This window comes from Oryza glaberrima, chromosome 10, assembly GCF_000147395.1.
Source record: "Oryza glaberrima chromosome 10, OglaRS2, whole genome shotgun sequence".
Classification (NCBI taxonomy): Eukaryota; Viridiplantae; Streptophyta; class Magnoliopsida; order Poales; family Poaceae; genus Oryza; species Oryza glaberrima.
The window spans coordinates 19556289-19581367 of NC_068335.1; the positions used below are offsets into that span (position 1 = coordinate 19556289).

The 25079-nt window shown below is 43.9% G+C and overlaps 4 protein-coding genes across 4 annotated transcripts; 3 read left to right on the forward strand and 1 right to left on the reverse strand.

The window, feature by feature from the left end:
- The first annotated feature begins 1938 nt into the window (after positions 1-1938).
- Positions 1939-3105, forward strand: LOC127753549 (uncharacterized). Its single transcript, XM_052279031.1, has 2 exons — positions 1939-2301; positions 2813-3105. The coding sequence occupies exons 1-2, from the start codon at positions 2011-2013 to the stop codon at positions 2831-2833; spliced, it is 312 nt and encodes a 103-aa protein (XP_052134991.1). The 5' UTR covers positions 1939-2010; the 3' UTR covers positions 2834-3105.
- Positions 3106-9175: 6070 nt separating this feature from the next.
- Positions 9176-12678, forward strand: LOC127785758 (uncharacterized). The gene is made up of 3 exons (XM_052313156.1): positions 9176-9617; positions 10100-10579; positions 12221-12678. Exons 1-3 carry the CDS (start codon positions 9315-9317, stop codon positions 12500-12502), a joined length of 1065 nt encoding a protein of 354 aa, XP_052169116.1. The 5' UTR covers positions 9176-9314; the 3' UTR covers positions 12503-12678.
- Positions 12679-15176: 2498 nt separating this feature from the next.
- Positions 15177-18804, forward strand: LOC127752468 (uncharacterized). Its single transcript, XM_052277848.1, has 5 exons — positions 15177-15468; positions 15570-15838; positions 17049-17260; positions 18000-18267; positions 18353-18804. Exons 1-5 carry the CDS (start codon positions 15450-15452, stop codon positions 18644-18646), a joined length of 1062 nt encoding a protein of 353 aa, XP_052133808.1. The 5' UTR covers positions 15177-15449; the 3' UTR covers positions 18647-18804.
- Positions 18744-23117, reverse strand: LOC127752467 (probable E3 ubiquitin-protein ligase XBOS33). The gene is made up of 10 exons (XM_052277847.1): positions 22740-23117; positions 22542-22601; positions 22093-22164; positions 21790-21998; positions 21542-21702; positions 21390-21448; positions 21224-21270; positions 20961-21104; positions 20320-20411; positions 18744-19673 (listed from the first exon to the last, which is right to left on the reverse strand). Exons 1-10 carry the CDS (start codon positions 22914-22916, stop codon positions 19132-19134), a joined length of 1563 nt encoding a protein of 520 aa, XP_052133807.1. The 5' UTR covers positions 22917-23117; the 3' UTR covers positions 18744-19131.
- Between the last annotated feature and the right edge of the window lie 1962 nt (positions 23118-25079).

The following is a 25079-nucleotide window of genomic DNA, read 5'->3' on the forward strand; positions in this document are numbered from 1 at the left end:
TTAGTTTTATAATCATAAGCATAAGCCAAACAATGAGGTTTTTCGTTTAGATTCTGAGAAGATGTAGTTTTAGAATTTAGAAAATGAATGAGAAGCTAAAAGCTGGGAAACACAAATTTTTCAAATTCTCAAAAGCTGACTACAGACTAGTTGTTTGCTCTTCCAAACAAACTCTTACCCTAATTTATTTCTCGTACCCTGCATATTAGTTTTCACTATCTTTGTTAATTGTTATAGTTTCTTGACTGATGATCGGATAACTGGTGGGAAAGGAACAGTCTTGCCGTTCTGCCAATCCTTGTTTACTTCTTTTTTTTTCGAGAACTAATCCTTGTTTACTTCATGTTCCAGTCTTCCTTTCAAAACAAAACTTTTTTTTTTTTATTTTTGCTCAAAAGAACCTTCACCTACTCTGAGATGTGACCCAAACTCTGCGATGTCGCTAGCTTGTGAAGAGTAAAAAACGTGGCTCATAGATCAGCCTTTCTGGGAGATTTTCTCTGGCCTGGTTTACAGAGCCTGTCACTATAACTTCACCTGAAAACCGTCCTTCCATATTCCTACCCATTTACACCCTGGTTGTTTTCCCTAACAATTTCACGGTTGGTGCTCAATCTCGTCTGCGTTTAATCCCTTGTCAATTGTCAATTTGTCATGTTTAATACTCCCATATTCTTGCAGAATCATGTGCAGATTGGATAAATACTCTCTCCCTCTTGAACCATATGAAAATGGATGGCACAAGTGGGGGAAAGAAATTTGACGAGCACGTATCGACATTGTCATGCCTTGCGTGAACAGTGACATAAAATGATCCAATCAGTTTTCACTTTATACCACTGAAGTTGACGCCAACCAAGAATGTTTCATCTTTTTCGTAGAGCTAATCAATTCAGATTGATTCAAACGACAATTCTCCAAGGACTGAGTACACCAAAGTGCTATATATCGTTGGTATGAAGAGAACCAAATATACCAAGGAAAAAACAAAGGATGGCACGGCAGTTGTCCAAGGCCAACGGTTGGTGCCAGAGTAATCATCGTTGCGATGGATTATCTGATTTTTTTTATGGAAGCTATTTGAAGGTATAAATGAATTAATTAACTACTACAAAGTTAATCGTAAAAAAGACTAATACAAAATTGAAAAGTTGATTTAGAAGTCCAAGAAAATTTTACCCGAAACATGGTCTCAAGTAGCAGTGAATGAGATGAACGCTCTCTGAATTCTGTAGGCCTTTGTTGTCAATTGTCATCTAGTTGCGCGTGTATTCAGTTCTGCAAATTCCATATTTCCATACGATTGTTAATGTCAAACGAGTAAACGACTAAACTTGTCAATTCTTCCTTCAGTAGTGCTATCATGCATGTACAGCCGTACAGGCAGACATGTGAATGCAGCAATGCGCAACGCCGACACAATATCCGAACTGAACCAAACTCTCCACACACCAACTCCCAAGCCTAGAACTTGTTTTGACCAGGGAGAAAGCGTAGAATCAACCACACGGTTCACACACCAACCCATGAGGCCATGAAACATCAGAACAGGCATGTTTGCACACTGTACAAAACAACAAAAATACATCAGACCAGAGTCCATCGCCCCATCGTTTGGCTTATTGCACAAGTAATTTATGAATAAAACTTTTATATCCGTGTCTTAACTAACTAAAAGTGAAAGCTGAAAAATAAACATCGATGAAAAAAACCCTAAAAACAGTTTCAAAGTTAAAGTTAAAAATTTAAATTTTAGATGATAAATATAAATATAAGCGAAAAGATAAAACCGCATGAATACCACCAACACCAACCGATCCAGCCGGTCAAGCCGGGTTCGGTTCGATCGGTGGCCCAACCCAACTCCACCGTCCCCTCCGCTACAAATAATCCACCGCCAAAACACCCCCCCCCCCCCCCCCCCCCCCCAAAAAAAAAAACTCACGATATCATCGTGCATTCGTGCAACGCCGAGACGAGCCAGATTTTAACGTTACCTCACGTGACGCGATGCCGCGGGAGTGGGGGCGTGACGAGGGGCGAAATGGCGGCGGCGGAGGGGCGGCGCTGTACTCGTCGTCGGCGGCAAGCTGGCTGTACCGGCGGGCGGCGGCGCCGGCGAGGGCGTACTGCGGGGCGGAGAGGGGGCCGCCCCCGGTGACGGCGGCGAGGGTGAGGCTCCGCGACGGTCGCCACCTCGCCTACCACGAGAGCGGCGTGGCGAGGGAGGCGGCGCGCGTGAGGGTCGTCTTCTCGCACGGGTTCACCGGCTCTCGCCTCGACGGCCTCGGCACGTCGCAGGTAAAACTCGCAAGCACTCACGCATGATTGCATGTGTAGTACAATGCTCCGTTTTTTATATTGGTTACATTTTTTAGACGTTTTTTATATTGGTTACATTTTTGTAGACGCAAAATTTACTTCTTCCGTTACACGATGTGTTATAAAAATCATTTGGTAAGAAAATACTTTTGAAGATAAATCCAACGGTATATCTTTATAACAAAAGCTAAATATTTATGTCCTTTTATTTACGATAAATCCAACGGTATATCTTTATTTTCAATTGTCACGAATACAAGTATATATAAAGTATACCTTATCCATAAACAACGAAGAGAATTAACTTCGGTATGTACTACTACCTCTATCCTAAAATATAAGATCGAACTTAATACCAAATGAGATATTTTTGCATTTGGTCTTAGTTTTTTATATTTTGAGACGGGTGGGTATTAGTTAAATCAGTGGATTAATCACGTGGTTCTGGTTAGCTATAACAAAACTATCGCTAATTAACCAAAGACCATAGGCAGGCATCATGATCTCTTAAGACTTGCAGCTGCTGTCCAAGATTCCAGAGGTACAGGGCATCAAAAAAGTAAAAGATTCCAGCGGTACAGCTCTTCAAGATGTGTATTTTTCGAATAAGATTCAAGATGTGTATGTGCATGGACGAAATTAATTTATTTGCATGGGACGTACATATCGCTGCTCTTGTACACTCGGCTAATTAAACGACACTCAACAAGCTGTGTAGTCGGAATAAAACTATACTCTTCGGAATGATCAGTTCACTTCAGCAGTACTGCCGGAATATTTTGGTACGTATTTCACATGAGTGTTATTGTGTATTTGTGTTAGTGGAGGTTGGATTAGCGAATAGAGTATATATGACGACGCATCCTATGTTTAATTATTTAACGTATGATTCGTTGAAAATCAGAAGGCGAGAATGTTATGGCTGCTATGCCACAAGTTCAGATCAATGAACACCACACACAGACAAATAATTAACTTGGGGAGTAGGAAAAAACTAATGCAAACTTGCAAAGGACACCTTCAGGCTTCAGAGAGTCCATCATGATGGCAAAATATAAAAGGGAAAAAACATTTTCGAACTGAGTAATTTTTGAGGGAAAAGGTTTAAAGTTAAACTTTTGCGGTCTTTCTAATTTGCCTCCTCAACTTCAAAACCATATATATTTATAATCCCGAACTCTTAAAAATCAGATGAATGACCTCTCTATCTGGTAAAAGGTGATTTTTAGTCTTACATGGTAACCGATTGACAGTGTACTCTACAAACGTATACTACTTTGCAACCTATATGTAACGCTCCGCTTTTCGTGAGACGTTAAAAACTATTTTGGCAAAATCCTATTCGCGAAAATTTTCGTTCTTTGTGTGAGAGTCTAAGTTGTGCCAAGGATCTCAATTCAATCCCGTTGTTCCCTCTCATCGAAATCAAAATCCTCCACCTCGAAAATTCCTCTTCCGATTCGAGTCTCCGAAATCAAATTCCGAAAGTCAATCCCTTCCTTTAAATCCTCTCCAAATAATTGTTCCCATTCCCGAAAGTATCAAACTCCCACTTTGTTTCCTTACTCGTCTCCTTGAACCCTTGTGTACAAGTATCAAATTTAGATTCAAATCCCCTTTTTGAATCCCGTTGGCGACTCCTCCCTCTCATCCAAATCCCAATTCCGGAAGTCAATCTCTCCCTTCCTTGAACTCGTTGCCAAATCTTTCTCTCGATTTCGAGAGAATCGATCCTCATCCGAATCATTTCCTTGACTCCACCCTATGTTCCCGAGAACAAATACCCAAGTATTCCTTTTGAATCTTTTCCATGACTTCTCCTTGAGTTTCCCTTGATACATCCCTAAACCCTCGAGTTCGAATATCAAATTTGAATTCGAATCCAAACCCTAAATCTCTCCAATTCTATCCAAATCAGTTTTCTCTATGAAAGTCTAGTTTGCCTCCCCAAGTTCTATGGGCCGAACGCCCCTCCCCAGCCCATTTCCTCCCTCTGCCGTCCTCCTCCCTCCTCTCGCACGTGCGATGCATGCGCGTGAGCCGAGCCGAGAGAGAGTTCTCTCACTCTCTCGTCCTCTTCCTCTCTATCTCGCTGTTTCTCTCTCTCTCTCTCTCGTTCGATCTCTCTCTCTCCCACGCCAGCGCTGCCGCCATCGCCGATTTCCCGCTACCGCCATTCGAATTTCGGCCGTGCCGCTCGTTCCCGCGCGCGCGCGCTCGCTCAAGGCCAGCCGCTCGGTCGCCGCCGCGTCAGCCCTGACGCCGCCCGTGACCGCGCGTCGCCCAGCCCCGCCTGTGCGCATGCGTCCAAAGGATGGAGGCAGAGCCCTCGGCCTCGCTCCCTCTCCCTTTCCTTTTTCCCGAAACAGCAAGGAGCAGAGCTCCCTTTCTCCTCCTCCTTTTTCGTTTTGCCTGACCACCATCAGCGTCACCGCCTGCCACCACCTTGACCGAGCGCCAGCTCGCCCCGCGCCAGCCCGCGCTGCTCCTCCCGCACCCGCGGTTCGGTTTCCACCATCCGATCCACCGCCTCCATCGTCCCTCGCATCCACGCCGTCGCTCGTTCTCGCGCTGCCCGTGAACGCCAGCTGCCGCCTTGACCGTCCCAAGGTCGGTTTGAACCGACCTCCCGCGCGAATCGACCTCGCCTCCACTATAAAGCCGAGTCCCTCCTCTCAATCCCTCCCGCTTCAGTCTCCACCGCTGTAGTGCCTTTGCCGCCGAACCACCATCGCCGCCTTGTTGCCGCTCGTCCCGCTCTCGTCGTCGTCGTCCGTCGCGGAGCACCGGAGGAGCCGGTGCATGCGTGGACGCGTGACGAGGAGCTCCGGGCGCCACCTCTCCCTCTCTTCTTCCCCGGCGCACTCACCTCGACGCTGCGCCGCCTCGGCGTCATCCGCCGTGCGCCGCCGCTTGGTCGCGTGCCGCCATCGGCCTTCCACCCCTTCCATCCTCAAATCGCCGCCGATACTGTTTCCGCACGCCGGTGAGCTCCTCGCCCAAATTCTTGCCATTTGCATCATCTTGGATAAGCCCCGAGCCGTTTGGTTGCTCGCTCATCCCACTAAACGTGCCGCCACGCCGTTGCTCTGCTTCGCCGCCGCCGCGCCCGCCTGTGCGCCGCCATGGGCCCCCTCGCCAATCCCTTGCGCCACCACCGTCCTTGAGCTCCCTAGGACCTCCCCAAACCATTCCCTAGCGCCGTCGCCGCCCGGCACAACCTCGTCGCCATTGCCGCCCGCTCCCGGAGACCGCCTCTCGTCGCCGGACCTCCACGGCGCCTCCCCATCCCATCCGACGCCACAAACGGGATCCCTGAGTCCTAGAGATGCTCCCACCCCTTTGAATCGAACTCCCGTTGCCCCGGCGAGATTTCCCCTTCTCTCCGCCGGCGATGGCCGCCGCCGCAATCCACCACCGTCGGCTCCTTTTGCGCCGATTCCTCTCGCCGCCACGCTCCCGGGGATCCCCTTGACCTCCCCCTGGCTGCCCCAAGGCCGTTGGCCTTCTCCTTTGTCTCCGCGTCGTGTCGCCGTTTCCGCCGCCGCATAACAACGCCGCGCGTGCGTCGCTGGTGACCATCGGGTCCCGCGTCACCGCGTGCGCATCACGGTCGCGTAACGTTTCGGCTAGGCCCGAGTTCGCGCCCCCTTGTCCCTTCCCTCGCGCGACCACATCCCCGATCCGACGAGCTTGGTCGCCGCCGCCAGCCACCGTCGTACCTCCCCTCTCAGATCCGTGCCGTTAAACGGATTCCCATTGACCTCCTCTAGCTGCCGGCGGTAGCCGCTCGCTCCGGTTCGCCGCCGCTCGCCGGAACGCCTCGCGCGTCGTCGGCCGTCCGATCCCTGGCGCCTCCTCCTCCTCCTCCCCTTTTGCCCCTGCCCGCGTGGCCGACCACGTGGCAGCCACCTCAGCCCCGGGCCCGCTTGACCGGGTCAAGCCGCGCCCAGTCAGCCCCCTCCTCTCTCTCGTGCCTGTGGGCTTGGCCCATCGGCGCACCTTCCCCTCGGCCCCTTAAAGCGAACTAAAGTCCACTTTCAGTCCCTCCCTCTAAGCCCAGTGCCCCTCCCTCATGAGCTAAAGTCCATATTTCCTCACACCATCAAATCAGCTCCCCTACACAAAAGTCCATCTTTCCTCCCTTGTTGGTCCCACATGTCAATAAGAGATTAAAGAATATTCTTGGGAGTATTCTTTTCCACAGATTCAATAAATCATTTCTTTAATCCAGAAAACTCAATAAATCCTTTTTCCTTTGTTCCATAAATCAATTCTCTATTCCAAGATTCCATAAATCATTTCCTAGTCCGGAAAATCCCATTCGAGCTTCCAAAATTCATATCTCTCAATCCGTAGCTCCGATTGACTCCGTTCAACTTCCAGTAATTCTCTAAAATTGAGATCTATCTAATGGCACTACTAATTAGTCTAAATAGAATCTTTCTTTTGGTCTTTTGTTTAGGTTTTCGATTGTTTGCGTATAGTTGCGGTTACCGGATTTTTGTCGATCGTGGGATTTCCCGAAGATTCGTGAAGCTTCGTGAAGACCTTGAGCAAGGCAAGTCACCCTTTGACCAATTGCTCCTATAGTTGGAAAATCATTATTATTTTGTTTGCAACTTGCATTAGTAGAATCACACACTTAACTTGCTTGGCCTCAGTTTGCGTGCCAAACCGACGGACCTACCCAGTAGTCGCACTAATTCCTGTAGGATGTTCTACCCTGATTCCTTGTCGTTCCACCTTTGTGGTACTTCGGTATCCGTGTTCTCTGAGCGCGTATACCAACTATCCCACATACACCGTTGTTTGTCGAAAATTTGGGAAATGTGTTTGAGAAGCCTTGAAAACCCGACATGTGGTGTTGGCGTGTTTGAAAATAAAATAAATTGTGAAAACTCACGATGCGGGGGTTGTGCCTGTGTGGCACTGTCCCGTATTCGCATATAAGGACCGATTCCTGTGGGAAATTCATCCGTGCATATAACAAGTGCGACCACACGGGTGCAATGGGACGCCCCTGGCTGAGTAAATAGCAAACCAAGGAAGCCTTGATGCCAAGAGACATGTGGATTCAACGGGGTGGTGTTGGGGAGAACCCCCGGGCTTCCTGGCATAGTATGGTCTGGGACCTAACCTGGTGTTGGTCTGGGACCCCTCTCGTTGGCATATGGTAAATCTGTATCGGCTTTCGAAATGCCTTGTCATGAAAGTCTCAAGGTCTCCCGACGTGGCTGATCTCATGGGCTGGGTGATCCGGGTTAGTAATGTCGTGTGGGTAAAGTGTACCCCCTCTGCAGAGGTTAACTAACTGTTCGAACAGCCGTGCCCACGGTCATGGGCGGATGTGAGGTGTTTCCTGTAGCGTAGATTTGTTTGCCTGTGCCTTGTGAAAAGTTGTTGTGGTGTGGGAATCGTTACCAGAATCAGCCTATGTGGCAGATGGATGACTTGAGTGGTCAAGAAACGAATCTGTGTGATTCGGGATGTCTACGGGCATCATAGACTAGGCTTCCCGAGTGGAAGCGGATTGTTGTGCTGCTGGGCAGCTGGACTCTGGGAGTCCGAGAAAATGAAAAAGGCTCTGGGAGCCGAGAAGTAATGATATAACCCGAGAGGTCGATACATTACCAATTGAGCCGAAAAAAAAAAACATCTCTTAAAGTCGAATCGAGAGCAAGTCTCTTTTCGGCCCAAACTTAGAAAGAAATAAATCACTTAGTGATTTCAAAATATCTTCAAATAAAAGATTTGCAAAACAACCTTGCATTAAACACCTAAGTTCCCGTGACTTGCTGAGTACGAAAGTACTCATCCTTGCTCTATATAAATATAAATATAAATAAATAAATATATATATATATATATATATATATATATATATATATATATATTTCCTCCGCTCTGAAGCTGAAGATGAAGTGAAGTGAAGATTAGGGTTTCGTCCTGGTTCCCAGCCGTCGCCTGTGGTGTTGGGTGTTAGTTCGTTGGTTCCGCTGCTGCTGCTGTTGTTGGTGTTTCTTTGTCCGTGTCGTCGGTTGCATTCTCAGGCTGGTCTGAGCTGCAACCTAAGTTAAGGTAAATAAGTCCTCTATTTATTATAAGGATTGCAATGATTCATATTTGTCACCGTGGGTACCAGCGCTATGTCCTGGGACTGGTACTGAGATCGCGGTTTCATAGGAAGCGGTTCGCGCCGTTTTTCCTACGACACGCTCCTGTCAGGTGCCGTTGTACGGCGGTACCGGATTAGGGTGTGACAGAGATAGGAACAACATAACAACATCACATCACATACATCACATGGGCTCTAAAAATAAACCATAGAACACTATATTATGCAACTAACATTGGAGGAGCCACCTCCCGAGTATTTCGGACGACCGCCCAGGTTCCGCTGCTGCCGTCTCCACTGTCAATAGCCATCGACACATATAAAAATTAATCGATAATAAAAAAACACTATTAGTTGTCCGGACTTGATGACGCCGCTGGCTCCGTCACCGACAACTAAGATTCACACTTGAGAGGTAACCGAGATACAGGTCTAGCTAGACACAGGCAACCAAACACACCCTAACACTCACTGTCAGAGTCGCCGTTGGTGGTTTGGTAGCATGACTCTGCCATATGACGCCGTTGGTGGCCCGGTTAGGTGGCGCCGAGACCGCCCGAGCGAGCGAGCGAGTCGCGCGACGTCGCTCGCCAAAACACCCCGTAAAACCGCGTAACCCAAGCCAACCAACAACCCACAAACCACCACGCCGCGAGCCACAGCGCGCGCGACCACGTCTCGGTCTCTCACGCCGTCTCCCCGCCCCTCCCACTATAAATCACACACCCCCGCGCGCACTGCTTGCTCGCCATCGCCACCTACCTCGCTCCTCCTCTTCCTCCTCCGCGCTCGCCGGAGACAGCCACATCACAGCACAGAGATCGATCGATCGAGAGAGCCATCGCCGACAGCTCGACGAACACTACTGTGTGGCATGGCGGAGAGGTTGCTGTGGGCGTCGACGATGAGCGGCGGCGAGAAGACCAGGGGCATGGGCGCCATGGGCACGCTCGTGGGGCAGCTCGGGGAGCTGCTGTCCAGGGCGGTGATGCCGCCGCCGCCGCGGGTGTGCGGCGCGCCGGGTGGCCCGCCGGTGACGGCGCCGCGGGTGCGGCTGAGCGACGGGCGGCACCTGGCGTACGAGGAGTCCGGCGTGCCCAAGGAGGCGGCGCGATACAAGATCGTCTTCTCCCACGGCTTCACCGGCTCCCGCCTCGACAGCCTCCGCGCCTCGCCGGTAATTAGTTCGTCGACCGATTCTTCTTCCCAGAGCATTTGATGATAATTTAAACTTCTTTCAAAATTTTGCTGTTCCAAGTGAACTATGATGAATACTTTAGTATTGGAAACCAAATTAATTAGCATGGAATCGCATTTCTTAACGATGTTTTTGAGTCAATTAAATCGGAAACTGGGTGGTTTTAGTCAGATTATCACGAAGCTGACAAGAGCGTGTACACGAAACTTACAAGCCGTTTATTTTGTCAACGCGGCCAAGAACGAATTTTTATTTTTATTTCTTGATCGTACCACATGCTGAACTGCTCTCCCAAGAAACGTCACGATTATTAGTTATAAGTTATAACAAGTCAAGAGCAACGAACGATTCTACTAAATGCTGAATTCTCGATCCAAATCATGATTGGTTCTCGTATAATTTACCGCGCAGATGCTGACTTATTTACTAACGTGCACGTACGGTGTTTGTGAAAATCTCAGGAAGTGGCTGAAGAGCTGGGCGTGTACATGGTCGCCTTCGACCGCGCCGGCTACGGCGAGAGCGACCCGAACCCGAACCGCACCGTCAAGAGCGCGGCGCTGGACATGGCGGAGCTCGCCGACGCGCTGGGCCTCGGCGACAAGTTCTACGTCGTCGGCGTGTCCCTCGGCAGCCACGCCGTGTGGGGCGCGCTCAGGTACATCCCGGAGAGGATCGCCGGGGCGGCGATGATGGCGCCCGTGGTGAACTACTGGTGGCCCGGGTTCCCGGCGGAGGACGCCGCGGCGGCGTACGGCAGGCAGTCGTACGGCGACCAGTGGGCGCTCCGCGTGTCGCACCACGCCCCGGCCATCCTCCACTGGTGGATGGACCAGAGCTGGCTCCCCACCTCCACCGTCGTCGACAACACCACCTTCCTCCCCAACAAGCGCGACGCCGACATCCGCCGCACCCTCACCGCCGACGGCACCCTCCAAAAGGTGACAACTCGATAAATGGGTTTTTCTACGTCTTTGTATCATGGCACCTATTATTTGCGTGCGTATCTAATAGTTAAAGAAGAAGCTAAAAAATGATAGTATAATTGGGATGAAATAAGTCTATAGATAAATATATAGGACTAAATTTAATCTACAACTAGAGAAACAAAGATAATAAAATTAGGTAACGAATAGTAACGGTAAGACGCAGATAAATTTTTTTTTGTTTCTTTATGTGTTGATCGAATTTAGACTTTCATGTTTGTATATTATCAAATCTATTATATTATTAAAGGAATAGAAAAAAGAGACTTCACGTTCGTTTTCATGGCCTAAAAATTCTCACATTAATCGGAGAAAAAGAAAAGGCAGAGTCCATATAGAAATACAATTTAGAAATAGCTAAAATTCGAAATTAAAAAATAAGGAATATTAGAAGAGGAGACTAGAGTCCATATAGAAATACAATTTAGAAATAGTTTAAATTCGGAATTAAAAAATAAGAAATATTAGAAGAGGAGACTAGAGTCCATATAGAAATACAATTAGGAAATAATTGAAATTCAGAATTAAAAACAAGGAATATTATAAGTAGAGTATGGAGTCCATATAGAAATACAATTAGAAAATAACTGAAATTTGGAATTAAAAATAAAAAATATTAGAAGTAGAGTATGGAGTCCATATAGAAATATAATTAGGAAATAAGTGAAATTCGGAATTAAAAATAAGGAATATTAGAAGTAGAGTATAGAGTCCATATAGAAATAAAATTAGGAAATAATAGAAATTTGGAATTAAAAATAAGGAATAGAAGTAGAGTATAGAGTCCATATAGAAATACAATTAAGAAAAAAATAGAAATTCAGAATTAAAAAATAAGGAATATTAGAAGTTGAGTACAGAGTCCATATAGGAATTTAAAACTAATTAAAATTTGGAATAAACATAATAAAATTAAAAGTAGAGTTTAGAGTCCGTATAAAAAAAATTATAAATAACTAAAATTCAAAATTAAGAAAAACATGGGAAGAAGAGTTTAAAGTCAATATAGGAGTACAATTTAGAAGTAACTAAAATTCGAAATTAAAAATTAAAGAATATTGAAAGATAAGTTTAGAGTTCACATAGAAATACAATTAGAAATAATAAAAATTCAGAAATAAAAAAATAATATTGGAAGAAGAACATAGAGTCTATATAGAAATACAATTTACAGAAAATTCGGAATTAAAAAAAGAAATATTAAAAGACGAGTCTAAAATCCATATAGGAATATATATAATTTACAAATAACTAAAATTTGATATTAAAAGTAATTAATAACTAACACGTATATAAAATATAATATAAATATTACACATTAGTATTTTTTAAAGTTATTGCAAAATTTAAATTTATGTTGTCATTTTAATATATTTGAATAATATAATAAGAAAACATATATGCTATTATACGAGAGAAAATATAATGATGCTAGCCGCACAATCTGCGCGAGCCACATGCTAGTTTTATATAACTATTTAAACCACATGCATATACCAGATCTTACGACACTTAGGTGTAGAAAATATATACCGCCGCCGCCACCACCATTGCTGTGACCTCCATGGCTGACATAAATGGCGATTCTTTTTGCAGAAGAAGGAGATGGCGACGCAGCAAGGGATCAACGAGTCGTACTACAGGGACATGACGGTGATGTTCGGGAAGTGGGAGTTCGACCCGATGGCGCTGCCGGAGCCGCCGTGCCCGGTGCACATCTGGCAGGGCGACGAGGACGGCCTCGTCCCCGTCGCGCTGCAGCGGCACGTCGCCGGGAAGCTCGGCTGGGTCAGCTACCACGAGCTCCCCGGCACCGGCCACTTCCTCTCCGCCGTCCCCGGCCTCGGCGACACCGTTCTCCGGACACTTTTCGGCTGATCAGCAACGATAAAATACAGAAGAAGAGTGATGCAAAAATACAGTAGAGTAGTACTACAGTGTTCAGTTAATCTCACATGACTACATGAGGCAGCATTCAGATTTTTTTTTTCCTTTTATTTTGTAGCAGATTTGTGCTGCCAAGAAACCCTGCTAAGTGATAATGTTAACAAATATATATACTGATATTAGACTGTTCTCATTACTGTCACAATCTGTTTCTGCATTTCAGAGGTCTGGGATTTTTTTTTCGTTCCAAAAAAAAAGAGTTTTTGGGACGTGGTACATGTTCAACTAACCATCTCCATCCTAGATTCTTTGAACAAATAATTGGAATTTGGTAGGGTATTATTCTAGGAGGAAAGCAAAAACCATTGATAATGTCATCACTTACCAATGCAAAGTTGCGAAGTCTTTTGAGCGTTCCCCAATAAAGAAAAGGAGGAAAGCCAAATCCATTGACGGCCCGTTTGGTTGGAGGGAGTTTTTAGAAGGGATTAGAAGTTTAGAGGGATGATGCTATTAAGTGTTTTGTTTGGTTGGGAGACATGGGAATTTAGGTGGGATGGGGACGGGGAATTGAGGAAGGAACTTCCTCCTTTTCAATACCTGGGTAGGAGCAGGTAATTGGGAGGGAATTCATCCTTTACTTTGTCTAAGCAAATCTCAGCCATCCGTTTTTATTATTGACCTAATCTTCAACTAAACTTCCTATCAATTTCCATCACCTCTACCAAACAAGATATTGGGATTAAAAATCAAATTCCCATCTTAATCTCATCATCAATTCTCTCATGTAAACTTCCAATCTCCTTCCCTCGAGTTACCAAACAAGCCGTGATATCCTTTACTCATGTTCAGATGATGCCATATAGTAATATGAGTGCCTGATCGGACTGCATATTGAAGTCTTGTTTGCTTTTGACAAAGCAAGCGGGTCGGATTGGAGGTTGAAGAGGTTTCGTTTCATTCAGAGAAAGGGACTTGGCCTGCAAAGCCGTTCAGTCTCAGTGACTTAGCCTGCAAAGCAATTCCGTCTAAAGAAAAGGTTCTTTTTGGCATTGACAAAATCATTGGTGTTGTACTGTACAACAACCGGAAAAGTAATTATTCCCTCCTTTCCAAAATAATTTCATTTTTCACCCATCTAGCCATCCCACACATACCAATACAAAACAAAAAAAACTTTATAATATATCATTATAAATTGTATTTCTCCTTCTATGTTGGTGGCTTTATAATGTGTCTTCTCTTCATCCTTGGTTAGATACTTCATTCTGGTTTTTTAATTTAGGTACATTGCAATAAGTGGATGTAGCTTTTGTTTAAGCAAAGATGGGATTTTATCCATTATGTAGGGAAAAAACCAAAAAGATTATAATATCCCTATTTTATCAAATCTCAATACAATTATTTCTCTCTTTATCTATTTCCAATACATTTATTCCTACTTTCATAAACTTCAATACAATGATTACTTAAAAATAGGCTTATTTTAGGACAAATGGAAGGGGTAAAAAATGATCTTATTTTGGGATGGAGGGAGTAGTCATCAACAAGACCCAAAAATGTGGTCAAGGATAATAACTAGCATGGTTCAGAGAATTTCCAACTGTGTCAGATTAAGCCATGCCTTTATTACCTAAAAAATGTCAATACGCTGTTTTCATATATAGTGTTCCATTAACGTTTAGTGACCCAGTATCCTTAGACTCTATCAGGAAAGGACTGATTGCGCTTAAACACTAAAACCCAACGAAATTAGGCCTAATACAAGGGATTTGGTCTAGTCTAAAGAAAGACTCTAATATGCAGACCGGTCATGTACTCTGCATTTCTACCAGAACACAAATAAGCATTGACAAATTATGTGTAAAGAATAGGAACTTCTGAAACAAGTCTTTACCTACCAAGGTCACTACTGACCCAGAAGTGGAGAAGATTAATCTCACCTCATTTGGTCACTAGCCTAAATTAAAAGCACTCTCAGTCTCAACCTCAACAGATCAGCGTTTGGAGTTGGTGAGATGATTCTAGATAGGTACTGCTTTGACATGCATGAGATGCCAAAAGGAAGAGACTGTTTGTGATCCATTCATACTGATCTCCACCCACCCCAACAACAAATTTGAAGGATTTGTCCTGAAAAATGAGGCAGCAGGTGAGAGACAATTTCAAGGGGTGAAGAAAATAGATTCCTGGTGCCACCACCACTCCATGAAAAAGAAGAAGAAAAAAAGCAACAGCGATTGTAGCCTTTGATGAAAACATCATCACCTACGTCACTACCACGTAAGCAATATTTTTGCATTTTCATATTGTTTCTAGTACGGTAATTATTCTTTTAGGAGATTCAAGTACAGAAGACACACAGGTACACTTAGTTTGATATTCCAATTGGCATAGCGTCTATTGGTTTATATGTCTGAAAGTTTGGGAAAAGCACGTTTGCGACATAAACAATCCACAAAATCTCAATCATTTGCACAGGACAAACTGTTTAGTATGACCCACATGTGTACATTTTGCAACAGATCATGTACATGTAGGTGAGAGAGATCATGTTGTACAATCTGATTTCAGTTTCAGATTCCTTTCAAATGCGTGGTAGGTGAGAGAGATTTTGCTACTAGTTGGCATTTGCAAAAAATTAAAGCAGACGCACCAGCTTGATGGATCATGTACGTTTATATAGAGGGGTGTTGGTAGGTTGCTGAAAGGGTTGCTTCTCCACTAAAAAAATTCATCAGCAAATGCTCCACTACTATACTATTCAGCTCGATCGCACTAGCTTAGCTAAGCTTGCTTAATTAGCTCAATTACCTAACTCGTATTAAGAACACTAACACAAACACATACACAATCCGAACACAGCTGCTTCTTCTCCAACTAGCTACCTACCTAGCTCGCTTCCTTTGGCTCTCAAGCTTCTCATCGTACGTCTCCAATGGCTGCTGCTTCTACTGGTAACTTACTGCAAGAAGTACATGCAAAGCTGAAGATTAATGCAGCAGATGAAACCATTAGTGAGATGATACTATGCGTGTTCATGTGTTTGCTTTTGCAGGGAATAATGGGAGCCCGCCGGTGGCGCTGCTGGTGCTGATGGCGGCGGCGATGGTGGCCGGGTGGTTCGTGAACGCCGTCCGGCCGCCGCCGCCGACGCCGTGCGGGGCGGAGGGCGGGCCGCCGGTGACGGCGGCGAGGGTGCGGGTGCGGGACGGGAGGTTCTTGGCGTACGCGGAGTCCGGCGTGAGGCGGGAGGCGGCGCGGTTCAAGGTCGTCTACTCGCATGGCTTCTCCGGCGGCCGCATGGACTCGCCCCGCGCTTCCCAGGTTTGGTTACCAGAGCGATCCATCCATCCTTTGAATTGATCGGACGGTTCAAAACAAGGGTAAATTAGTGCACTTCTTGGGCCGTTTTTTTTTTTTTTTTGGGAAATAACGAAATACTCCCTCCACCATCTATATTTGATAGTCATATTTCATCTTAGCACACAGACCAAGAATAAGTAATTAATTACTTATCATCCATTTAAACATACTAGTCATTCCTCGTAAATAAGCGATTCATTAATATTTACATTTCTCGATGCCCATGTAGCCAATATTGTGTGGAGAAATGGAGAATCGCACATTAAATTCGAGAAAGTCATTAAAATGATATATCGTTGGATTGAAATATGCCTATCAAAAATAAATTTTTTAGATTTAGAAATATACATATCAAAAGTAGATGGAGAGAGTATATATGATGGCTTTTTTAAGTGATTTTAGGATGTTTGTTACCAATATTTTGAGTGTAAATTAATTTGGTATCTCGGTTGTATATATCAGTTTGCATATTTCTTTCGAGGTGATCGATAGAAACGACATCTTGAAATATTTAGGCCTGAAATAATTCAAAAATTGAATATGTTTTGGCTAAAATTTGAATATATTATGTTAAATCTAAGAAAAGAAAAAGGAAAATAAATTTTCGGACGGAATAGTTTCCTAGGGACCAAAATTTTAAAATTTTCAAAACTGGAATATCTACTTCTCTGTATTTTAGAGACCAAGAGTAACTAGAATTTTTCATTTAAAAAATTTAATATCTCTTAAGAACAGTAAAATTTCTCTTCTTTTAGAAGTGAATTTTCTAGGTTTTCATATATTTTTTTTTCAAGACATACACATTTAAATACAAATAAATACTCCATCCGTCCTAAAATATATTGGATTTTAGATGGATGTGACACATTCATCCAAATTCTTTTATATTTTAAGACATGTTTAGGCAGACAGAATACACGGGTGATGTCATGCAACGGTTATACATGCAGAAATGTTACAAAGGAAAAAGAAACCGTCCTCTCGTGCCTGAAATGGAAATGGCGGTGGCACCAGCTGCCGCGCCGCCCCAGCACATGATACACGCGCGGCAGCGCACGCACGCAGACGCCGCTAGTGCGCGCCGATGCCGATCCACCCATCGTTTGGCCGAAATTTTGGTTGTGTTGGGTTGGTGTGGCTGACTGGTCGGCTGTGGCGTGGATGGATGCAGGCGTTGCTGGAGGAGTTGGGGGTGTACATGGTGGCGTTCGACCGGGCGGGCTACGGCGAGAGCGACCCTGACCCGAGGAGGTCGCTGAGGAGCGCGGCGATGGACATCCAGGACCTCGCCGACGCGCTCCAGCTCGGCCCCAAGTTCCACCTCATCTGCTCCTCCCTCGGCTGCCACGCCGCCTGGGCCTCCTTCAAGTACATCCCCCACAGGTAAAGTCCAACACGACATATGGCCTCCATCGTCAAAGTTACATCTCAAAGACCATATATATAACTGTTTACAAACAACAACAACAATACTATAATACGATATAATACGAGTACAAAATAAAGTACTCTCTCTTATCAATATTATAGACCAGACCGGAGTGAGTATCAGTCATACGCATTTGATATTTGCGATAAGATCCAATCAAATTTTTATGTCGTTTAACTATTGAATAATTGTAAGTCAATTTTATAGAACTATTGATGTTATGACTAAACTATTAGAAAACTTTTAATATGTTATATCACAAAAATATAGATTTAGCATCAATTTTATCACAAACCGATTTAAGTCTAAATATCACAAAACTACGAATTTCATATTGAAGTTACCACGCAAAACTATATATTTTAAAATATGAATCCCTAACACTACCATTATATTCGAGCTATATGTTGTACTTTTATGATTAAATTTGTTACTTAATTTGTACTTTTATGAAATTTTATCTTAAATCCAAGTTTCATGATAAATTCAATTCTAAATCTGTATTTTTGTGATACAATCTTCTTAAATCTATAATCTTATGACGGTTTGCACAAAGTGTATATATATATATATAGTTTTGTGAAATTCACTAGAAAAATTTTAAATCTTTTAATTACGATCGTAAAGAGCACGAAGTTTGTGCTCAATATACTGATCGGCTGTGCTGCCATTAATTGGTGTATATGTGAGTAGGTTGGCCGGGGCGGCGATGATGGCGCCGGTGATCAACTACCGGTGGCCGGGGTTGCCGAGGGGTTTGGCACGGCAGCTGTACAGGAGGCAGCCGGTGGGTGACCAGTGGTCACTGAGAGTCGCCTACTACGCGCCATGGCTGCTGCACTGGTGGATGAACCAGACCTGGCTGCCCACCTCCACCGTCATCTCCGGCTCCGGCTCCTTCCCCAACGCCCTCGACGAGAAGAACCGCCTCATGGCCCTCTCCACCGGACTGTTCCAGAAGGTCCCAGAACCTTCCACAATTCTTCTAGCTTCCATGGCTGATAGCTAGATAGTGACACAGTGTGCATGCATTTTGATTTTTGCAGAAGGCGAGGATGGCGACGCAGCAGGGGGTGCAGGATTCGTTCTACCGGGACATGGCGGTGATGTTCGGCCGGTGGCCGGAGTTCGAGCCGGCGGAGCTGGAGGAGCCGCCGTTCCCGGTGCACCTGTTCCAGGGCGACGAGGACGGCGTCGTGCCGGTGCAGCTGCAGCGCCACATCTGCCGCCGCCTCGGCTGGATCAGCTACCACGAGCTCGCCGGCGTCGGCCACTTCCTCTCGGCGGTGCCGGGCCTCGGCGACAGGATCGTCACCACGCTCCTGCCGGCGGCGGCGTAACAGCTCAGCGACGGCACAGGCAAAATGCTGAAGAGAAGCATTTTGTGTGAGCTCAGCTACACTGTACCGTACAAAAAGAGACTGATGAGATTATGGATGATCTATATAGTATTATCATTAAGATTTAAGAGGGCAAATGACTGATGCCATTGTACATAGATTCTCAACATCTTTACCAGAAAACAAATCCCAACCAACTCCTGCAATTTACATACAGCTACAAAGAGGAGTAACTGGTGATTTTGGGGCTATCTAGGATCACAGGGACGACACAGGGACGACACACATTTGTAACCAAAATGCTACAATACAGTAAAAACTACAGCAGCCAAAAGCTGCAGGATTCACTTCACCAATCAAGAAAATCTTGGCTGCAAATAGGGGAAAGAAACACAGCTGGAGAGGCAAAAAAAATAACCGCTGCTCATCTCCCACATTGAGCTGCTATGAATCCAGATATATTAACAACCAGAAAGAAGAAAGAATCAAGCATTGATCTCTGCATTACACTGCTCCTCCCTGTGGCAGCTTCTTCGGCTCCAGAACATGCCTGAGCAGCTAGTCCGGTCAAGATCCTGCTGTTCCCTCTTGTCCATCTCCATGCTTGCGCAGTGCGATGGCTGAGGAGATTGCACCTCGGAACCATCCTGTGTTTCTATGGCATCACATGGATCATCGTCACTGCACCTGCAGGTCGGGAGGGCAGACGATGGAAATGGGCTGCAGGTTAGTGGGCAGACTAGCTCTGAAGAGACAGCTGCAACACGATTGCGCCTTATTTCTGCTTTGCTGATAGTTGCTGGTGAGTCTACAGATCGGGTGTTTAGCATGCATGGATTACAGAACGTGAGTGCTGAGCTAGATTTAAGCCCTTCTGTTGGCGTGCTTGGCAACTTGGTAAATGACATTATTCCATTCCGACAAAGAGGGCACGGAATCGATCCAGGTGGGCCAGTGAACTCAACACGGGTATTGCTCGTTGAGCAAAGATAAAGAGCACATTTGATGCAGAACTCATGACAACAACCTGAAAGAACAGAATATAATGTCAGGGCAGCATTACATTTTTCAGTGATGCATCACTACGTGATATGCACGAATGAGTGAAAAATCATACAAAAAAAGCATATATGGAATGGAAGCTTTCAAACACTCCGTGCAGACAAGTTTCAGGATAATACAGGTAGTTTTTTCTTTACTCTCACTGTTTTCTAACATTTTTTTTCTGAACAAAAATGTGGTTCACAAAACGGTTACATAATATGCATAGAACCTTCACTAGATAAAGGAAAGCGATAAATTGCACAGAACTAGAAAATTGAACATCCCTTTCATTGGATGGTAGACTAAAGGTATAATTACAATTTACAACAGCGTTAATTTGCTAAGACAAATCCTTACCCTGAATAGGTGTTCTGTCAGGTAGAATACTAACAACATCTAACATGCATTAAGTTTTACTGTGGATAGAAACACAAACAATCACCTGCCAGTGCATATTATAATTTACAAATAAAATGAACATAAGCAACGTTCTCAACCTATGAGCAGAGCAGAGAGAACTATGAACATCTGATAATCATTTTCTACTTGTAGTTAATACAGCAGACTGAAATTTATCCGTTAGTAAGTAAAGGACTGAAATTATGAATTTGCAAGTGTGTAAACCCCACCTTCAGCAGCTACTGAACAAGACCTTTCAAGGCAAACTGCACAAAGATCACTATCATCCACAGAGGCTACGGTGTGCAGCAACCCAAATTCTCTGCAAATGCACAGAGAAAATCTATAAAGGTTCCAATAAGGCAATAAGTATATATTTATCATTATCAATCTTTTAACAGGAAGATAATATTATTAGTACCGTTATATAGTAAGAGAAACAAAAAACATTTCTTATCCAAGGTGGAATTGTCAAGTTAAATTGAAATATGCTTGGTTTCAGGTAATTGGAAGCCAAACATAATTCATAAGGTAACAAAAGGTTAACTGTGCCATGACCCATGAGCCAATGAAGATTAAAATCATTGAAGCCAAAACTGTAGTTACCTTCCTAACTTAACAGTTTCTGAAACTATTGCAATTCTACAGAGCACATAATCTGGCCTGAAAGATTTTGATAAGTACCGGATCTGCTAGTGTATAATGAGGCTGCTTTCATCACAACCTTATGTGCTTTCTAAAAAAGTATAAACATAGGTTTACATATCAAAAGCCAGCACTCATTGTTTTCCACAAAAGCAAGAATTATATTTATACTTTACTTCCATCAGAAGAAAACCGATTAGTGAGCAGTGAGTTGTTAAGCACTAACCTAGCTATATTAAGTATGCTCATGAGTGGCAAGGCAAGATAATTAGATGGTTGATATGCAGGGATACTCGAGTTTGAGTTTGGAGAAAGTAATGGCTCCAAGAAACGGCGTCCAAACATCCTAGCAACATCAATGGGAAGCCACCTAAACAACAGGGTACATGTTAATATGAAACAAAGATGGTCATGTGGATCTAATAATAACTGCAACAGTAATAGTATCAATATTTTGGACCTGTAACATAGGTAGTACATAACTCTTACCCATTACAGTTCAGTGTCAACTTGCTAGCGCCTTTTGACAGAAGTAGCTGCAATAATGGCATCACCAATTTTCAGATTAAATAAATTCATTACGCGACAACCGACCGTTACAACTGAAAAAGGTACTTGCGCAAAAAAAGCGATTTGCTTTTTGGCGGCAACTGACCTGGCAACACTCAGCATTTCCTCCACCAGCTGCATAATGCAAAGGAGTACTGCCAGCTCCTGTTCCATAAACACGTAAATATAATTCCGTTTGAGATAACAAAAATATCATTATTTAATGCATGCAAGCTGAAGCCAAGAATTATGACTTGCCTATCAAATTTGCTGTAGTGCCATACGGGAATGTGACAGCTGACACATTAGCACCCAAGTCAATCAACAATTGCATGCAATCAAAATGACCATTCAAAGCTGCCATATGAAGTGCTGTAACACCGCCATCAGCAGGTTTGTTGATATATCTCAAACGAGCACTAAAAGAAAAATAAGAAATGTGGCAAGACATTAACTGTTAGCTGCTTCAGACAGGATAAAACCAATACTCGTTTGAAAATACATACGATTCATTAAATTTCAGTCCCAAAGAAGAACAAGGACTGCTCCCACTATTCGTCTGACATTCACCACCATCCACCGTCGAAGAAGCACCATCCTCTAAGGGAGCACTTGGGACAAAGTCCGCGAGTAAAAGACGAACGCACCGAACAAGTCCATCATGTGCTGCGAAATGCAATGCTGTTCGGCCACTCAAGTAATCCGCCCTGGTAACCTTCACAAGCCACCCAAACACACAGAGAGGTCAGCACCTTCCATGTGTCAGAAAATATGGAACTAACAAGAAATGCCACGCTACAATACCATACATTGCATCTGAAGAGCAGAAGCATCTGAACCACCTCCCAGTGGCCATGCCGGCATGCGTGCATCAACGCAGTCTTCATCCACCATTCCAAATAAACGAAGAAAAATATCAACAAAATGTTCCAACTCGGATAAAGATAAAATGGATGAATAGAAATGGAACACCTATACCAGTGTGTAAGCATAAAGCAGGAGCCTCAGAAGGCACTAAAAGACTCAAACCTTGCTCAGGTCCACAGATTACAAATAAATTTATGTATCCATAGCTAACTATAGAGCTAAGAAATCAACCAAAAGACTGAATCTTCACACTCCTTTTACTTGAGATACGACATAAGAACTTCTAATTCCATTACTTCTAGACGATAGATCTCACATTAATTCGATTCCTACGCACGAAATAGCACTAAAACACAAGGATCAACCCCCATAATATCCCCCAAAGATCTACCTGCCCGCAGTAGTTCCGTACGTTCACATCCGCGCCCTTCTCCAGCAACAGCGTCACAATCTGCATGCAAAACCAAACCAAACACACACACACACACACACACACACACACACACACACATCAATTCGCGATCAAATCGAACAAAAAAACCACCAGCGAAAGAAATCAAAGGACGGCGTGAAGGGGGTTGTCACGGACGTCGAGGTGGCCCTTAGCGGCGGCGAAGTGGAGCGGGGAGTTGAGGCCGCCGAAGGTGGAGTACCGCGCCAGCGCCGGGCTGAGCTCCAGCAGCATCCGCGCCTCCACCGCGTCCCCGTCCCGCGCCGCCGACACCAGCCTCTCCCCGGAGGCGGAGCACCCCAGAGAGTTCCCCATCGCCGCCGCCTAAGCCTACGCCGCTCGCCGGCGACGGCGAGAGCCACCTCACGAGGCTAACACCTCCGGCGACGGACCGCCGGGGCTCAGGATCGCGCTGGGGCTCGCCGGCGGCGAGGGGGCGCGTTTGAAATTGCCGGAATTTCGGGGTCTCGAATTTTCCGCACACCGGAGGAGAGGAGGGGGGAAGTGGGAGAAGAGAGAAGAGAAAAAGGCGAGGTTTTTATCGCTTATAAAAAATATTATTTTTTTAAAAAAATAATCTTTTTGGATTTAACTTAACCCGGGCTTTTTCTCGTTTGGCTCATGTGCAATTATGGAGAGAAAGATCATTAGTGGTAGCAGCAGTACAGTAAAAGGCTGCTTAGGTGTGGATGTGATCATGTGAGCTGCGAGCGGTTGTGATTGTGCTTAGTGTCAGTGACTGACAGGGTTGATTAGCATGATAGCACTCACGTGCCAAACCCTTTATTTAGCTTTTTGTTTTTCGGAAGAAAATTTTGTTTTTCTTATGAGACACTGTACTCCTACCGTCCTAAAATATTATTATTTTTAAATTTCAACACAGTTTTTAAGATGTGACTCTCACTACTAATATTTATAAAAGTAAGATATTTTAAATAAAAATAGTTGCATATTATAATTTGACACTATTTTAAAAATAGCGTATTTTGGAACTGAGCTACTCCATACGGTTGTAAGGCTGTGTTTGAGGAGAGGAGATAGAGGAGATTGGGAAGATACGTAAAACGAGGTGAGCCATTAGCACATGATTAATTGACTATTAAGTATTTTAAACTTCAAAAATGGATTATTATGATTTTTAAAGTAACTTTCCTATATAATTTTTTATAAAAAACGCACCGTTTAATAGTTTGGAAAACGTGCGCGAAGAAAACGAACAAAACTCATTCACAATCACCTGGATCAACAGGAAAGAACACAGCTGCGTAATGTAAGATGGTACTGGGCTACTGGCCTTCTTAACTCTCTAATTAAATAGGAGTAACTCCTTTTTAGGTAGGGAGGACGACGCGGCGGAAATGTGCTTTTTTTTTTCATTTTTCTTTCATATTTGTTGGTAGAAATATTTGTACTACTTTACGTTCATAAATATAAGACCAGAAATCATTTTACTCCCTCCGGCCTAAATTATATGGCCCTCCCTTTTTAAAAAAATTAAATTCGGTAGCTTCTGACTAATAATCATACTAACTCTATATATATAGTGTTATACATGTTATATCACTATATTTATATATTTATATTTTAAAGTTCTTTCATGTTATGCTTATTTCATATTTGTTAGGATCATATGATGAAATAAAGTATTAATCAAAATATATTATTGAATAGACCGTGTAAAAAATGTATGTCTTATAATTTAGGATAGAGCGAGTATTTGTGGATGGATTAATGTCTCGTCTTTTTCAATGTGGACGGAGTAGTATGAATGAAGCCAACGTACTATTTTCTTAATTCTTGTGCATAAACTGAAATGGCTTAATAGTATTTAGAATTGGAGAGAGTATTGATTGGGCTAATTCATTGTATACCAACTAAACATTTATCTCGTCTATTGTAAGTACTCTACTCATTAACTCACCAGCTTGTCGGTGAGATACATCTTGCAACTATTGAGTAGCATATCATAAATGGATTTATTTTCTAATTCGATAGGAAAAGTATTGTTAGGCATCCTATCATCCATACTACTCCTACTACGTAACAACTGAGATGGTGAGACGTGTGATCAATGCATACCAGAAATGTTAATGAGTACTTTCAGCTCGTCAGAAGCAGAGAAACCGTGGACGACTGATCAGCTGAAAATCCGTATTTCATTTGATACAGAAGACGTGCATGTGTACCTAAAGCGTACTTTATCCACTAACCAACTTAATTTGTCGGTTGAAAACATTGTTCTTTTTCAATAATCCCTCGGTTCCAAAATAAGTAGATTAAGGTTTGTAAAAAAAAAAGACTATAGCACCTTTTTGTAAAATCAAAGTGTTTATGATTCTTATTATGTGATGAACAATTGGCATATGTAATTATTGGTTTTGATATTTGGATATTATTGACGAAGTGGTTTTGGAGATGATTTCAGGTGATGAACAAGGTTACTGTTTTTGTCGGGTCTGGTCAGACCGGGCATATGCT

Coding starts and splice junctions, on each gene's coding strand:
- LOC127753549 (XM_052279031.1), top strand. CDS start 2,011: ATGCCGCGGGAGTGGGGGCGTGACGAGGGGCGAAATGGCGGCGGCGGA. Junction 2,302..2,812: donor ACGGCCTCGGCACGTCGCAG/GTAAAACTCGCA, acceptor CAAAGACCATAG/GCAGGCATCATGATCTCTTA.
- LOC127785758 (XM_052313156.1), top strand. CDS start 9,315: ATGGCGGAGAGGTTGCTGTGGGCGTCGACGATGAGCGGCGGCGAGAAG. Junction 9,618..10,099: donor ACAGCCTCCGCGCCTCGCCG/GTAATTAGTTCG, acceptor TGAAAATCTCAG/GAAGTGGCTGAAGAGCTGGG. Junction 10,580..12,220: donor CCGACGGCACCCTCCAAAAG/GTGACAACTCGA, acceptor TTCTTTTTGCAG/AAGAAGGAGATGGCGACGCA.
- LOC127752468 (XM_052277848.1), top strand. Junction 15,839..17,048: donor ACTCGCCCCGCGCTTCCCAG/GTTTGGTTACCA, acceptor GGATGGATGCAG/GCGTTGCTGGAGGAGTTGGG. Junction 18,268..18,352: donor CCACCGGACTGTTCCAGAAG/GTCCCAGAACCT, acceptor TGATTTTTGCAG/AAGGCGAGGATGGCGACGCA.
- LOC127752467 (XM_052277847.1), bottom strand. CDS start 22,916: ATGGGGAACTCTCTGGGGTGCTCCGCCTCCGGGGAGAGGCTGGTGTCG. Junction 21,703..21,789: donor GGACTGAAATTTAATGAATC/GTATGTATTTTC, acceptor TTTTTCTTTTAG/TGCTCGTTTGAGATATATCA. Junction 20,412..20,960: donor AGCATACTTAATATAGCTAG/GTTAGTGCTTAA, acceptor GTGCATTTGCAG/AGAATTTGGGTTGCTGCACA.